The sequence below is a fragment of the Stigmatopora argus genome, chromosome 15, assembly GCF_051989625.1.
Source record: "Stigmatopora argus isolate UIUO_Sarg chromosome 15, RoL_Sarg_1.0, whole genome shotgun sequence".
In the NCBI taxonomy this organism is placed as follows: Eukaryota; Metazoa; Chordata; class Actinopteri; order Syngnathiformes; family Syngnathidae; genus Stigmatopora; species Stigmatopora argus.
In genome coordinates this window covers 3,185,375-3,201,967 of record NC_135401.1, presented here as the reverse complement: position 1 = coordinate 3,201,967, position 16,593 = coordinate 3,185,375, and the positions used below count along the sequence as shown (strand labels likewise).

The 16,593-nt window shown below is 38.5% G+C and overlaps 1 protein-coding gene and 2 long non-coding RNA genes across 7 annotated transcripts in view; 1 reads left to right on the top strand and 2 right to left on the bottom strand.

Annotated features, from left to right (window-relative positions):
• Positions 1-6,167: 6,167 nt before the first annotated feature.
• LOC144089952 (uncharacterized) lies at positions 6,168-8,510 on the top strand. Its single transcript, XR_013305243.1, has 4 exons — positions 6,168-6,346; positions 7,346-7,419; positions 7,492-7,638; positions 8,401-8,510. It is a non-coding gene; the product is annotated as an uncharacterized LOC144089952 (long non-coding RNA).
• Positions 8,511-8,550: 40 nt separating this feature from the next.
• On the bottom strand, positions 8,551-12,077 carry LOC144089951 (uncharacterized). 3 transcript variants are annotated; one of them, XR_013305241.1, is made up of 5 exons: positions 10,569-12,077; positions 10,300-10,385; positions 8,926-9,046; positions 8,745-8,863; positions 8,551-8,681 (listed from the first exon to the last, which is right to left on the bottom strand). It is a non-coding gene; the product is annotated as an uncharacterized LOC144089951 (long non-coding RNA). The 3 variants fall into 3 exon arrangements; XR_013305242.1 differs by lacking the exons at positions 8,745-8,863; positions 8,926-9,046 and having other exon boundaries at positions 10,569-12,066; XR_013305240.1 differs by lacking the exons at positions 8,551-8,681; positions 8,745-8,863; positions 8,926-9,046 and adding an exon at positions 9,111-9,229 and having other exon boundaries at positions 10,569-12,063.
• A 506-nt stretch (positions 12,078-12,583) lies between these two features.
• runx3 (RUNX family transcription factor 3) overlaps positions 12,584-16,593 on the bottom strand; it is a 52,326-nt gene continuing 48,316 nt past the window's right edge. For all 3 annotated transcript variants that reach the window (XM_077621206.1, XM_077621208.1, XM_077621209.1), the window contains one exon: positions 12,584-13,834. In XM_077621206.1, coding sequence (XP_077477332.1) covers positions 13,365-13,834 — 470 coding nt within the window. In that variant the 3' untranslated portion in view covers positions 12,584-13,364. The remainder of the gene's footprint in view (positions 13,835-16,593) is intronic.

Below are 16,593 nucleotides of genomic sequence, written 5' to 3'. Positions count from 1 at the left end.
TGGTCATTTCATAACAAGGCAATCTTAAATACCATCAGACATTTTTTTTTGGTTTTAGCCCGTGGCACCCTTGGCGGTCTCAGCCAATGGCGTATCATCGTCCGCTTTGAAGCGTTTTAGTCAAGCTCTTCTGGTTTTGACTTCCTGGAAATTTATGCTTGAACTACCACACACTGAGGCAATATTCACATTAGCATTGGTATTAAAAAAAAACAAAAAAACTTAAAGGATAGTCACACATTTTTTTATTTTCCGTTCCGCTTGTCGTCACAAGGGCGCCGGAGCCTATCCCAGCCAACTGTGGGCAACAAGGCGGGCAATTGCAGGGTACAAGACAAACAACCAATCATAGCATTTAGAGCACAGGTGTCAAAGTGGTGGCCGGGGGGCCAAATCTGGCCTGGGAAAGTAAATCATGAGTGCCGACTTTCTGTTTTAGGATCAAATCAAAATGAAGATTATAGATGTATATTAAATTTCCTGATTTTCTCCCTTTTAAATCAATAATTGAAAATTTTCAATCCATTTTTTTCTTTGTGTTTTTAGTTCAAAAATCATTTGGTGAAATCTAAAAATATATAAAAATATTTTCTGTTTTCCACTTTAATATGGAACATAATTAAAGAAAATTTAGATTTCCTTTTGCAATGAAAAACAAATGATTAAATAAATGATTTTCCCTTACTAAGAAAAAAAAGCTCAAATAAACATTGTTTTAGATCTATAAAAAACTGAATATTCAGGGCTTTTAATCCAGTTCTTTTAATCCATTTATTAAAAAAATCTAAATCTTATATCTAAAATGGTCCGGCCCACATGAAACCAAGTTGACATTAACGCGGCTCGCGAACCAACCCGAGTCTGACACCCTTGGTTTAGACGCTTTTCCTCAATGTTTTAATGTATGTCGGCTTTTTCCCACATTCAAAAAAATGATATTAGGTTGCCTAAGGACAGTGCGTATCCTACAGTCCAATCAAAAGTCAATGGCGGTTTCCCAATTTAGGGCCAATTGAACAATCGTGGCCCTTCAAAGTAAAATATATCGAGCAACACTTAAAATGACTTGAACGTGATTTGGTTTTTCTGCCAGTGCCTCTTCTCGGAGATCCTCCGGGTCCAATAAATGGCAAATCCACGGAGAGGAGCTCCACTGTGAGAACTCTGCAGTACCCAATCGTTGCGTCCTAACACTGAGTGGTCTCTGTAGACTCGACATCGATGAGAAACTACCTTGGCTTCACGAACCAAGTTTCTATCTCTCTTTCCGTTTCCCGCGTGTAGTAGTCCTTGAAACGGCGACAGGCCGGCAGTTAGTGTGAGAATGCTGACATCACGGTTGTGGTGGTTTCTCAGCCCGCTGCGCTTCACCATCGATCTGTGGGAATCTGTCTTTTGGACCGCGGCCTGCGTTCCCACCGCCGGTCCGCTTAGAAAATAGACTTCTGGTTGTGTACCACGTTTCCAAAATGAGCTGGTGCTAGCCCTCGTCTTCTCAAGGGTCCGTTTGGGTTTATGAGAGGTCAGGCAGGAGTAGGAGTTTTGGAAGAACAGACAGTGTTATAGGCTTGAGATAGACCCAGACTTAGACTCAGACTCAGACCTTACCTGGAAAAAAAACCAACTTTGTTTTCCTGCTTTTTTTTAAAGAAAAAAACCCAACTTTGTTTTCCTGCTTTTTTTAAAAGAAAAAAACCCAACTTCGTTTTCCTGCTTTTTTAAAAGAAAAAAATCCATGCTTTACATGGCAGTTTTTTTTAAATAAATAACAACTTTAGTGTGCATAGTCTTTAAAAAAATGTAAAAAAAAAATAAAGAAAAATAGTCTCCTATGCATGGTCTTTTGTTTGTAAAAAAAGCCTTACTATACGTGGTGTATTTTTATTTTGAACAAATAAGCTTTTTTTTAAAAACAAAACATGCCTTACGCATAAATGTCTCTACATATGAAATTTTATTTTAGGAATAAGTTGTCAAAGGCAAACGTCGTTGGATCCATATTTCATCAAACGAACATCCAAATATTTTAAATTCTTAAGTTGTGTTTACATGCGTGTACGTTTACTCAGCTGCCACTCGTAATTCAACCTCATTAGAAAATTCCTTATGCATGGCTTGATAAATAATTTGCTTATCTTTTTTCATACATATATCCTAGAAAATTAGAATACTTTTATCATTTTGAAAGTGTTTAGAGGGTAGCATTTAAGATTGTGAAATATATTATGCTAATTTGATGTAAAATTTGTCTATTTAAAAAAACAGACAGGTTTCCAAACCACTTTTGAAACAAATTAATTTTGTAAGTAGTAAAACATTCTAAAACATGATATCCATTTTTTCAATAAATAAAAGCCTTACTATAGCTGATTAAAAAAAAATCCACAAAAGATATACATAAGGCTCAAAAGGAAAAAGTTAATATTTAATTTTTGACTGTACAAACAGCATATGGATTTTATCTATATATGATTGATTCAGAAAAGCAGATTTGGTTGCCAAAGTAACAACTGATATGCCATTTTCCTTATTAAAAACAAATGTGGTGGATAGTTCAAATGATTTTCAAGCTGTTAAAATTTCTTCTATGTTTGTACAATACTTGTAATGATTTATGGGCTGTCACTGAGGTTCCCAGACTGGAATCGGATTGGCCATTTATGCCAAAGTATTTTATAATATAACGCCTTTTTAAATAGTGCCTTAATTGCCCTGATGGTAAAAAAAAGGCTAGTAATTAAAGAATGTTGCCAGGAATTAATTGGCATAATTTGAAGGAGCTGCTTTGCCTACAATGTCGACAATGTATACAAAAAAATGTAGCAAGTGTAGCATTTATCTTTCACTGCAAAGATGGTTTCTGCAGGTTTTTGTTATCGTGTTGAACATTTTTCCTTGAAACACTTTCCTGTGTTCAATTATTATAGGCCTCACAACCGAGACATGGTGGCATTAAGTTTCAATATTTTAGCTATTGCTAGATGGTATTGTTTTAAGCGCTAAGAAAATAATGTTGAAGAATGTGTCCATAAAGACAGAGCCAAAAAAATTAACTTGGGTGGGATTTTGGGCACTAGGCCGTGTTCACGTGTCATAATACTTTCTTTACACTTTTTAATTCTTTTCAGACATTTTAGAAAGTGTTTTTTTAATATGTAGATTCGTCAAACATGGATGTTTTAATCTTTTATTTCTTGTAATATAGCTGAATAGGGCTTACAATTATTGAAAAAAAAGCTTGCAGTGCTTTAGAATTTGTTGCTAGAATGTTTTGACCAGTAGGTTCGCGGAGGGTGCTGGAGCCCATCACAATCAGTTCTGCAGGTTCTGCTGCATTAAACAAGCGTCGATAAGACTTTAACCAATCAGAATTCGATTTTGTGACACATAGGCCTTCTCACAGGCGTATGGATATGTCATAGCCTTCTGGCAGGCGTATAATTTGTAGTCAAGACTTTTCAATAATGACAAAATTAAGTATGTCTACTTCATGGTGTAGAGGTTCGCTCACCTGCCTGCCATGTGAGCAGACAGGGTTCAAATCCCAGTTGGTAATCATTTTTCCCTTAAATAAAAACAACCGTGTGTAGTCAAGACGTTCCAATAATGACAAAGTAAAGTGTGGCCAATTCGTGGCGTAGAGGTTTGTTCACCTGACTGCCATGTGGGAGGCTGGGGTTCGAATCCCAGTTGGGAAACATTTTCCCTTAGTTGTTTCTATATATTTGTAGTCAAGACCTTCCAATAATGACACAGTAAAGTGTGGCCAATTCGTGGCGTAGAGGTTCGTTTACCTGACTGCCATGTGGGCAGCTGGGGTTCGAATCCCAGTTGGGAAACATTTTTCCTTAATTATTTCTATATATGTGTAGTCAAGACTTTCCAATAATGACACAGTAAAGTGTGGCTACTTCATGGCGTAGAGGTTTGTTCACCTGACTGCCATGTGGGAGGCTGGGGTTCGAATCCCAGTTGGGAAACATTTTCCCTTAGTTGTTTCTATATATTTGTAGTCAAGACCTTCCAATAATGACACAGTAAAGTGTGGCCAATTCGTGGCGTAGAGGTTCGTTTACCTGACTGCCATGTGGGCAACATTTTTCCTTAATTATTTCTATATATGTGTAGTCAAGACTTTCCAATAATGACACAGTAAAGTCTGGCTAGCTACTTCATGGCGTAGAGGTTTGTTCACCTGACTGCCATGTGGGAGGCTGGGGTTCGAATCCCAGTTGGGAAACATTTTCCCTTAGTTGTTTCTATATATTTGTAGTCAAGACCTTCCAATAATGACAACATAAAGTGTGGCCAATTTGTGGTGTAGCGGTTCACTCACCTGACTACCATGTGGGAGGCTGGGGTTCGAATCCCAGTTGGGAAATATTTTCCCTTAGTTGTTTCTATATATTTGTAGTCAAGACCTTCCAATAATGACACAGCAAAGTGTGGCCAATTCGTGGCGTAGAGGTTCGTTTACCTGACTGCCATGTGGGCAGCTGGGGTTCGAATCCCGGTTGGGAAACATTTTCCCTTAATTATTTCTATATATGTGTAGTCAAGACTTTCCAATAATGACACAGTAAAGTGTGGCCACTTCATGGTGTAGAGGTTTGTTCACATGACTGCCATGTGGGAGGCTGGGGTTCGAATCCCAGCTGGGAAACATTTTCCGTTAATTGTTTCTATATACGTATTTGTAGTCAAGACCTTCCAATAATGACAACATAAAGTGTGGCCAGTTTGTGGCGTAGAGTTTCACTCACCTGACTGCCATGTGGGAGGCTGGGGTTCGAATCCCAGTTGGGAAACATTTGCCCTTAGTTGTTTCTATATATTTGTAGTCAAGACCTTCCAATAATGACAAAGTAAAGTGTGGCCACTTCATGGTGTAGAGTCTACTGGGATTCAAACCACAACAGCCCACATGACAGTCAGGTGAACAAACCTCTGCACCATGAAGTGGCCACACTTAACTTTGTCATTTTTGGAAAGTCTTGACTGCACACGGTTGTTTTTATTTAAGGGAAAAATGATTACCAACTGGGATTTGAACCCTGTCTGCCCACATATCTGCTCACGTATCTGTAGCGAGCTGCACAAGCAAATATATTGTTGTGTTGAATTAATAGTGGTTTTGTCAACCCGCAATGGCTGAAAGAGGAGAAGAAATGGATTTGTTTGCAGATTTACTGTCAAAACCATTTTCAAGACAGATTTTTCAAGAAAAAAAAGCTGGACATCATTAAGAAAGGTTGGTCAACTCCAAAGCAACCAAGCCTGTCACAACCGGGACCGAACATTTTCAGCACTAAATCGAATAAAAACGTTTGCCAGACATGCGACAGGATAGGCTCGACTTTCAGCATTAGCTTCGATGGTGATAGAAAAGAAGGAGGAAAAGAAGGAGGATGGATATTGTTTATTGGTCATTTTTGCAAGAAAAAAGCCTTACAATACATGGTCATTTTTGCAAGAAAAAAGCCTTACTATACATGGTCATTTTTGCAAGAAAAAAGTCTTACTATACATGGTCATTTTTGCAAGAAAAAAGTCTTACTATACATGGTCATTTTTGCAACATAAAAAGCCTTACTATACATGGTCATTTTTGCAAGAAAAAAAGCCTTGCTATACATGATCATTTTTGCAAGAAAAAAGCCTTACTATACATGGTCATTTTTGCAAGAAAAAAGCCTTACTATACATGGTCATTTTTGCAAAAAAAGCCTTACATGGTCATTTTTGCAAGAAAAAGCCTCACTATACATGGTCATTTTTGCAAGAAAAAAGCCTTACTATACATGGTCATTTAAAAAAAAAAAAAAGCCTTACTATACATGGTCATTTTTGCAAAAAAAAAGCCTACTATACATGGTCATTTTTGCAACACAAAAAGCCTTACTATACATGGTCATTTTTGCAAGAAAAAAAGCCTTAATATACATGGTCATTTTTGCAAGAAAAAAGCCTTACTATACATGGTCATTTTTTTCCAAAAAAGCCTTACTATACATGGTCATTTTTGCAAGAAAAAAAGCCTTACTCTACAATGTATAGTGAGTCTTTTTCTTGCAAAAATGACCATGTAGACTCTACATGGTCATTTTTGCAAGAAAAAAGACTCACTATACATGGTCATCATAAAAATTCATGGACAAAATATAATAAACATCAGTCTGTGTTTCAGATACTATACTATTTTAGACCAACAGAGAAGGCCTTGCAGGCTCTGATGGTCCACCACGCCTATTGTAGACGCAGCCGAGTTAATTAAGCGCATGCGCAGTAACTCTTCCTTTTGCCAAACCTTCCCCACGCTGACGGTCGAGGCAAGCACGCCAACGAGGTAATGTGTAGACCAATTCACTGGCCTAAATGCGTTTTTATCACGCTATCGGGAGATTTTTCAGCAATCAATTGAGCCCAAAACGCCAACAAATATCTTAGTTTAATGCCAGGTTTAGCACACCGTCGACAATTTAAGTTTGCGCTGCTTTTCCTCACCGCCTGTGTGCCGTATGTTACTAGTTAACATTATCGTTAGTGTCACGATTTGACTTTAAAAGTATGTTGTCCGTTTTCTCTCCATTATTGAGTCGTGTGGCAAGACTTTAAATTTAATCAAACAACGCCGAGTCATCAACCGACAGTTTGCTGGGTAAATGCTCACTCTAGACATCCAAAGGCACGATTTAGTTCCTGTATGTAATGATAGTTTTCATTGCGAGTGTTAAACTTCGCTGCCGATTTGTAATTGTTCCGTTTTTACAAAAAAATCACTTATACAAAACTGTTAAGCCAACTTTCTGCTAGCTGTTAACGTCTGTCTGTATATTTAATCGCCGTATACAAAACTATTAAGCCAACGTTCTCCTAGCTCATTGGTGTCAAAGCGGCGGCCCGAGGGCCAAATCTGGCCCGCCGCGTCATTTTGTGCGGCCCTAGAAAGTAAATCATGAGTGCCGACTTTCTGTTAGGATCAAATTCAAATGAAGACTATACATGTATATTATATTTCCTCATTTTCCTATTTTGAATCCAATTTAAATAGAAAAAAAATATCAAAATATTATTTCAAAAATGGTCCGGCCCACGTGAAATTGACACTTGGCACTCTCTAACAAATTTTCATTATTTATCTTGATCGTTTATTAAATTTCTCGTAAGGTTTCTCTATCCCGTAATTGTTTGGCAACCCCCAAATACCTTGGTTAAATCAAGTTTTCCCTGTTTAGCATCAATATATAACTACTTGCCCCAAAAACAACTCAGCCCATCTGTTGAATCTCCAGGCTCTATATATGCTAACTTATGCTTTTTGTGTGTGCATATATTCCCTGTTTAGCACCAAGATGCAGCTCTTCTAGCATCCCTAGAGCACTATTGAGGTTATAGAAGAGGAGACTGAGCCAGATGAAGGTAAAACTAAAAAAAAAAGTTGAATCTCCAGTCTATATTTTCTAACTTTTGCTATTTTTTTGCATGCAACAGGCCTGAGAGATCTTCCTCGCAAGTTGCCCACTTGAATCATATGGTGTCTCTGTACTTCTGAAGATCCAAATTAAATAAAAGCCTAAATCATCATGGTGATATTTCACTGGCCATTCATTTCCACAGCTCTTTGACTAAATCTTTAAGGTAAGAAGGATCTCAGTTAATGTTAGAGCAGGAATTCTAAGTATTTATTCCCATTTTTTTTTCTAAGTGTTTATTCCCCCAGTTTTTTCTAATTTTATTTTCCAAGTCTTTATTCCCTGTGTATATACCCAGGTTTTTTTTCTAATATTTTATAAGTGTTTATTCCCTCCATCTTTTTTTATTTTATTTTCTAAGTGTTTATTCCCTATTATTTTCCAAGTGTATATACCCCCAGTTTTTTTTCTAAGTGTTTATTCCCCATTTTTTTCTAATTATTTTCTAAGTGTTTATTCCCCCTATCTTTTTTTATTTTATTTTCTAAGTGTTTATTCCCCATTTTTTTTCTAATATTATTTTCCAAGTGTATATACCAGGTTTTTTCCCCCCTATCTTTTTTTAGTTTATTTTCTAAGTGTTTATTCCCCATTTTTTTTCTAATATTATTTTCCAAGTGTATATACCAGTTTTTAATAAGTGTTTATTCCCCCCCCATCTTATTTTCTAAGTGTTTATTCCCCATTTTTTTTCTAATATTAATTTACAAGTGTATATACCAGTTTTTTTCCAAGTGTTTATTCCCCATTTTTTTCTAATATTATTTTATAAGTGTTTATTCCCCCCATCTTTATTTTTTTTCTAAGTGTATATACCCCCAGTTTTCTTTACTTCATTTTCTAAGTGTTTATTCCCCATTTTTTCTAATTTTATTTTCTAAGTGTAAAATTGTTTTGTGAACCTTTAACTAAAATGCCTTGTCTACAGGTGGACAAACTGGAGAAAAGACCAGCTACACCAATCAACACTTCAATGTGATGCCAACTAAGTATGCCAGAGTTGAAATGTTTACCTGTAAATAAAATGTTTAACATTGAGTATTACTTGCATTTTTTGTTAGATAAAGACACACATGTATACATCTAAAAACTTTTATTTTGAAAAAGTTTGGAGATAGGTTCTGGCGTAACACCCAGCACCGAGAAATGTGAGGGTGCGTGAGCCTATCTGTACATAGGCAGGAAACCTTGTCTCCCTTGGGTGGAATTCTGGAAAACAAAAAAAGGGGTCAATACACAAAGTTAAGTAAAAAACCATTCGCAAGGTCTCACCTTTTATTTTGAAAAAGTTTGGAGATAGGTTCTGGCGTAACACCCAGCACCGAGAAATGTGGGGGTGCGTGAGCCTATCTGTACATAGGCAGGAAACCTTGTCCCCCCTGGGTGGAATTCTGGAAAACAAAAAAGGGGTCAATACATAAAGTTAAGTAAAAAAACATTCGCAAGGTCTCACCTTTTATTTTGAAAAAGTTTGGAGATAGGTTCTGGCGTAACACCCAGCACCGAGAAATGTGGGGGTGCGTCAGCCTATCTGTACATAGGCAGGAAACCTTGTCCCCCCCCTGGGTGGAATTCTGGAAAACAAAAAAAGGGGGTCAATACACAAAGTTAAGTAAAAAAACATTCGCAAGGTCTCACCTTTTATTTTGAAAAAGCTTGGAGATAGGTTCTGGCGTAACACCCAGCACCGAGAAATGTGGGGGTGCGTCAGCCTATCTGTACATAGGCAGGAAACCTTGTCCCCCCTGGGTGGAACTCTGGAAAACAAAAAGGGGCAAGGCACAATATATCAAGTTACATAAAAAAGAAATACAGACTAGGGCCTAATTTAACAAAAAAAACTCCATTAAGCTTTTTTTTTCCTATAAAACATCAAAAGGGTACCCATTGTTCAGACACTGCAAAAGGCAATATTAGACATGGTCTGGTTTTCTTTTTGTCTAAAAAGACTAAAAAATGATCTGAGTCTTTAAAGGCCCCTATCCAGTCTATTTTTCATGTTTTCCTCCACAAACAAATAATCAGGATCTTGATGTGGTGGGAAATATAGAAAACACACTGGACAAGGGCCCACAAGGTACAAATTACATGAAAATGACAAATAAAATAAATCCTACTTCTGCCTTGAGTTTTTCAGTCAATTATTTCAAATCCATTCATTCTTTAAAAAATTAATATCCAAAAAGCTTCTGTTTTTCTCTCTTATGCCGAGGTCAAAAATGACACCTGCACTATTGTTGAATAAATGTCACTTAGGTTTTGTCAAAACCACATTTAAAACTAAAAATGAAATGGTCCAAGCCCTGAGGTCTTTAATAAAGTTAACGGGGTAAAAGTATATAATCTATTTGAGTGCACAGTTCCACTACCAGGCAGATTTTTTTGTACCAATTACCAATTTCAGTTATCTGGGTATGATGACAAAGCCTATGGTCGATTATTATTTGTAAGTTCAGAAATATGTGAAACTCACAAGCGGAAGCTACTCCTACACTTGCCACTATAGTATTTTTTTTAAAAATTAAATTCAATAGGTATGACCCTACTTTACAGTTTTTCATTTATTGCAGCCATGTCTGGTCTACATTAACCGCGATAATCGAGGGATTACTGTTGATTCCTTACACGTCCACTAATGGCATTTGTGTGGGTGACTTATCCACAGGTTTTTGCTATTAAAAAACACCAAGCTAGTTAGTGTTTCCATTCAAAAGTTGAATGTATCATGATGACAAACGAGCCAATTGCGCAAAGCCTTGAATACTGAACGCTGACGTTTAAATATTACACGGATAGAGAAAATCGGAACTATTTAAAAATGACTCACTTTGTTATGGCGTCGACAAGATGCCCCTTTCTGGTCGTTTTGGCCACATTCTTGATGTTTCCCAGCAGTCTGTGCTCGTTGAGGGACTGAAACACACAATGGAATGATTTCTTGTTAAACAAAGAGCGATCGGTAACGCAATGTAGCCAATTTGTTTGCAAACATTTTGCCGTCTGCACACACATGGGGCTACGTCACGTCAACGAATCATGCTCTTATCACTCTTAAGACGAGAACTGGGGCTTCGAAATCCCCAAATGACAACGTACCGAATGTGCTGCATCGTCCTGCGAGAAGTTTGTCAGGCTTTCTTCGGCAAATCGTCACTTTTGAGCTGCTCTGCAGTGCACCGACGTGCTGCCTCCTGGCTCATCAGCCATTTTGGCGTTTGACGTCGGCTATTTGAACTGTGACCTCGGCCACGCCTATTAAACATAGACACACACAAAATAGAAATTGTTTTCATAATAACGTGCGTTAGTCAGCGTGTGTGTGTGGGGGGGAGGGCTGTAAATGCTTTTTGGTTGGACTTTGATATTTAAAAAAAAAATACATTGTTTTCATAATAACATGCATTAGTCAGTGGGTGGGGCGGGGGCGGGGCTGTAAATACGTGTTGATTGGGCATTCATACTTAAAAAACATTGTTTTCATCATAACGTGCATTAGTTAGTGGGGGGAGCTGTAAATATTTTTTTGGTTGGGCTTTAATGCTTTAAAATACAGTATTGCACATTATGAACATTGTGATGACATGCACTTTAGTGTTTGTTTTTTACTTCTAGACATTACATATACATATGAATACGAATATATATCATACCTGTCAACCTCTGCCGATAACTGCCCTTATAAATGATTATGATTCCCCTTACCAACCCCAAAAAACCTTACAAACACCGGTACGGTGTTTGTTTCTGAGTAAGAAATTGTAACACATTTGTTTTTAATTACAACTTTTAAAAACTACAATTTCTGCAAACTTTACAAGCACTCATATGGAAACATGGCTGATATTAATACATACAGGAATTCTTTAAATTAACATATCAGATGTACATGCTTTGAGCATACCAACAAAGAAAACAACTTTGTAAAGTTTTTGGTACGTTGAAAAAAGAAAAAGAAAAAGGAAATTCTTTTGAAAAGAAAACAAGTAGGTTTGTGGCCCTCAATCCAATATAAATTAAAATACAATTCACTGGTACAATTTGGCTTCCTCATTTGACATTTAAAATCAACAAAACTTTGACCACACATCTTCGACACCGTTTGCTATTTTTACATATGTAAAAGCGTCTTTTTTTGTGGCAGTGAATGGCGGTTGAGTTTTTTTCTTCTTCTTTTCAGAGTAAAAGTCTTTATTGGGAAGGAGGTGGGAAGATGCTTTTCTTCTGGAGTGACCAATGAGACGGAAGATGTGAGTAACCAGTCAAAATCCAAACACCCCACATGAGCAACCCTAACAGGGCCAAACACTCCACAAATTGGAATAGAAAGTTGCATAACATGGTGCAAATGCGTCTTATTTTTTGGCCCTTTAATCTCTTACATCGGAAGCAAACATTTTTCAGACTCGTTGAGGAAGACAATCTGGCGTACCAAAAAATCCGGTGTAAATTAGTACAAAAACAACATTGGGAGCCATTAAGGCATCAACATTTTTACAGATTATTTGGAACAAAGGGCCTCTAACCAGGACCCAACTTTAATATTTTTGCCACGTGTGTGTGTGTGTATGTGTGTGATGTCGGTATATACATGGATGTTAAATGTGTGTGTGTTCAGAAAATATGTACACGGAAATGCACAAAAGTTGCGGGGTTGTAAATTAATGGGATAGTGCAAAAAAAAAATTAGCAAATGGCTTTATTAGCTCTTTGGCGACAGTTGACGACGATAGACGTCCAATCCGTTTGGAGTGGGAGGGTTGGCAGCCAATGAATAATCGTTCATTCAATGCATTGGAAGTATATTAGTGAGAAAATAAAAGGGGGCAGGGTGGGTGTTGGCCAGAGAAAGAACTAATAGGTTTTAAGTCACTGGCGTCCAATCTATTTGAACTGATTGGACGCCCACTGGTGTACATGATTGGACGTCTATCACTGTCAAAGGCGGGGAAAGCGTTAATTCCGCGCGAGAAGGCAAATTTGGGCAATTTAAGAGGTTTAAAGGCTTGATTATTTTTCCCCTCGTTAAGAAAGTGGGCGTGGTTCATACAGAATAAAGATTTTTAGTGCATCAAAGCTACATTGGAAGACAAAGTAATAACATTAAAGCTTCGTTTCGTTTTCCTCATAATTTAGTTGCAATATATTACACCAATTCCAAAATGTATATTAAACAACAAAACATGATATGCATATACTGTAAAAAATATATTTGTTAAAAAAAAAAGGATGCAGAAAATATGCTTTAAGGTTTTTTTCGGGAGTTTGCGCACACGTTTCCTCCGAATTTGGCTCAAATAAATATCAAAAAGTAAACCGTGGCATCCAGTTTCAAAACTTGTTTCGTACATGAGGGAAAAAAAAAATGCCTAAAAAAAATTAGACGGACAAAAAAAAGAGCAAACCGTCCTGCGTACATTTCTCGGAATAAATTGTCCCGTTGGAAGTGGATTCAAGGATGGCATCGTCGTTATCTTCGCCATTTGCATAATAAATTAAGGTCATGTGAGCATATAACGATGCTCTTAATGCAACCAGGCCATTTTGGTAAAATATTTGACATCATTTTTTTTGCATAATCCGAAGCCCAACAGGCGACCGATCCTCGTTTTGGACGTCTTAGTTCTTGTCTGGTTGCTCTCCTCCATCCTCAATCCAAAAAAAACGGTCCAGCGTCCAATCTCAGCGTAACCTGAACATGTCTTAGCGCAGTGCAAAAAAAAAAAATTCAGGCGTAGTTTAGAAAAGGTGGAAAGTCTTATTTTCAGCGAGTGCTACAGAAAGACAAACATGCATGGTTATCTCTTGATTGGTGGGCTTCGTTTGTTTCTTTTTCTTTCAGGGTCTCGGGTGAGGGAGGGGATTTTGTTCGTCGTGGTCTTCGCTGCGAGCCCATCAGTACGGTCTCCAGACGGATTCGTCCAGTCGGCCCGAGGCGCTCATGGCGGTGGGGGAGTTGCTGTGACTGCCGTCGGCCTCCACGCCCTCGCTCTGGGTGTTCAGCCCCGCGTTCATCAGACCGTTGGCGCCGCCGGCGCCCGAGGCCCCCGAGCAGGAGAGGAGACGGGTGGGGGAGCGCTCGCCCCCGGCGTTGGCCACCATGGAGAACTGGTAGGACCCCGATCCGGTGCCGTAATACAGGTAGGAGTTGGATTGGAAGTTCTGGCTCTGGTTGTTGGAGTATGGCGGCGGCAGGTAAGTGTGGTATCGGGTGGGAGCCGACATGCTCAGGCCGCCGATGCCCGTGCTGGAAGTGTTGGTGGAGTAAGGGAAAGCTCCCGGGTAATGTATGCGGGGGTCCGAGAAGCGTGGGTCGGTCAGGGGAGATGGGAAGGTGGTCCTCTGCTGGAATAGATCAGTTGTTCCTGTGGGTGGAAACCAAAGAGGGTGAGAAAAAAATGTCGTTTTAGTTTTATACACCCTGACACAATAGTGGGATTTGAACCCACACCTGCCTGCACTCAAGTCAGGTGAGTGAACCGCTACACCACGAGGCAATTGCATGTTTTAACATGTGTTCGCAAACTAACATTCTGAAGTAGTTGGGGTGAAATGTAGAGTTATGCCTATGAAATGTGGTCAAACATTTTGGAACACCCTGTCAATGTGTCAATGAAAAATCTGCACTGAACAGGTAAAGGTTTGGTTTTGCTGAAATTATATAACCCTTGGAACCTCACAGCACTGGACGCGTGGTTTCGACTCCTGGTTGGTTCTATGTGAAGTTTGCCCTGAGTGTCCCCCACAAAGTCATGTTAAGTTTTTTTTTTAAAGGTTGAATTATAGTGGGCTTGGCGGCCCAGTGGTTAGAGTGCCAGTCGTTGACTACTGGAATCCCACTCTCTGCACCTTTTTTGTCTGTTCCATCATGTCAAATGACGATGTCATTTTTTTTTAAATTAAAAAGGGGGTATATTAAATGGGCGGGTATATTAAATGGGGGGGTATATTAAATTTTAAATTTAATTTAATATACCCCCATTTAATATATTACTATTATTAAATGGGGGGGGGGATACATTAAATTTAATGTAATATCCCCCCATTTAATAATAGTAGTAATATATTAAATGGGGGGTATATTAAATTAATTTAATATACCCCCCATTTAATATATTACTATTATTAAATGATTAAATTGTAAACTCCACTAAGGACCAACCAGGATTTGAACCCTCACAGCCAGCACTGTGAAGTTCCAAGGGTTATGACTTACCACTTAAGCCACAGTGGATAATATGTATATTAGAGATCCCACTGCTTCTGACAGGCTAAGTGAGCGCTAGAGCTAATTTCCCTTGGTAATATAAGATTATGTTGGTATTGCCAGGCAGTCAGGCTCCCATCCAAGTATTAACCAGGCCCACCCCTGCTTCGCTTCAGGCATTTTCAGGGTAGTATGCCACAAACCCAACTAGGACATGAAATCTGACATTTTGAGTAGCACCTATAATTTCAGCAAAACCACACTTTTACCTGTTTAGAGCAGATTTTTCATTTTGGTCCACAAATAGAGGGTGTCCCAAAATGTCCTCCCACATTACAAAAGCATGCGCGACCCTAGTGAGGATTAAGCGGTTCAGAAAATGAATCTTTTAGCCAAGTGAAACTTTATTTCCATGCGTTAACAAGACGTTTTAATTAGGTTATCTTCCTCGACGTGATTATTTTATCCTTGTCATGTCCCTGGCTGTGTATATTACAGTTGATTTAAAACATACTTGAGTAACGTTAAGCATATGTAAATAAAATGAATAATAAAATCAAGTTTGTATATGGAATTGTAACCAGCTGTCAAATTATATTTTATGTCGGTGTTTGAATGGACATTTTGATGCACAACTGTCCAATAAAGATGTGATTTATGACCCACAGGCTGGCGCTGCCTTATCTTGACGTTCTTTTGCAGGAAGTAGGGTGGCCTGGAGGGTCTTGAAGGGGCTAGACTAAGCGCCGTACTTGACTGCCTCAAGGTTTTGCACACTCGTGCGTTTCGGTAAGGGCAAATTTACACAACAAGGGATTACGTAATGTCTGTCAATATTTGCCATACAACAATCAAAACATGTTTTTCCTAAAACCAATGTCTTGTGATTTTCTCAGGCCTGCTAATGCTAATTTCTACTCTACTCCCACAGCCTCTGAAAGATGACTGATCTTCAAAGAGCCACAACACAGCACCTACGTGTCTCCACTCCCTAAAAATACAGCGTCATAAAGGATTCCGTCTTTGGCCGAGCCATGAAAAGCGGCTTTGTCAGCAATGACGGATGCTTTGTACAAACACAGACGGCTTGTTGGACAGTTGTTGTGTAACTCGTGGGGAATCCGACTCAAGAGGCAGACACAAAGACAACAAAGGAAACGGTAAAGAACCAAAACAAAAGACGTCTCAAGACCCAGGACCTGTCAAATGTATCCCGCCTTGACCTCAACAGATGACTCAAGTCCGACTCCAGTAAAATAAAACCATATCCAACTTCCAGATGTGACTTCATTGTGAAGGCTAGATTGCACCGTTGCAGCGACGACAACAACTGTGTTCACAAACTTTTATGTATTCACAAGGATACTAATCAATCTGCTTGCAAAAGCATTTCCAACATGGCGGACGTCAACAAAGGCTTGACGCATAATAAAATGCTCTTGTCAACAAGGAATGTGTCCATTTTTTTTCAGTTTTCATTAATTTTTTTTTTACTTATTTCAAGAATTTGCCTTGTCATTATGCAGAACAAAAACCCAAAATAGTAGGATCAATGCAAATGTTTGTTTCGTGATAAAAACCAATATTGCCGTTAAATGTCGTTTAGTCAAAAGTGGCTGACAAAGAAGTCACGGAAGAACACAAGTGTGTTTCTGCAGAAGTCTTGCAGAAGAGATTGACCTGAGATGATTCTAATTGTGACATAGACTCTCAGATTGCTATAATTTTAAAGTATCGTTTTAAGTGAGTGGTGTGGCTACATGCATCAGAATCACGCAGCGTTGCCCGACTTGTTAAGTGTGTTCATTTTTTGGATGCAGGCAATATGGCCATCAGCCATAACTAAACGCCCTGAATGCAGTTGCGCTCATAATAGAGTTCCTCATACCTGATAACACCTGCTGTTTACACACACAG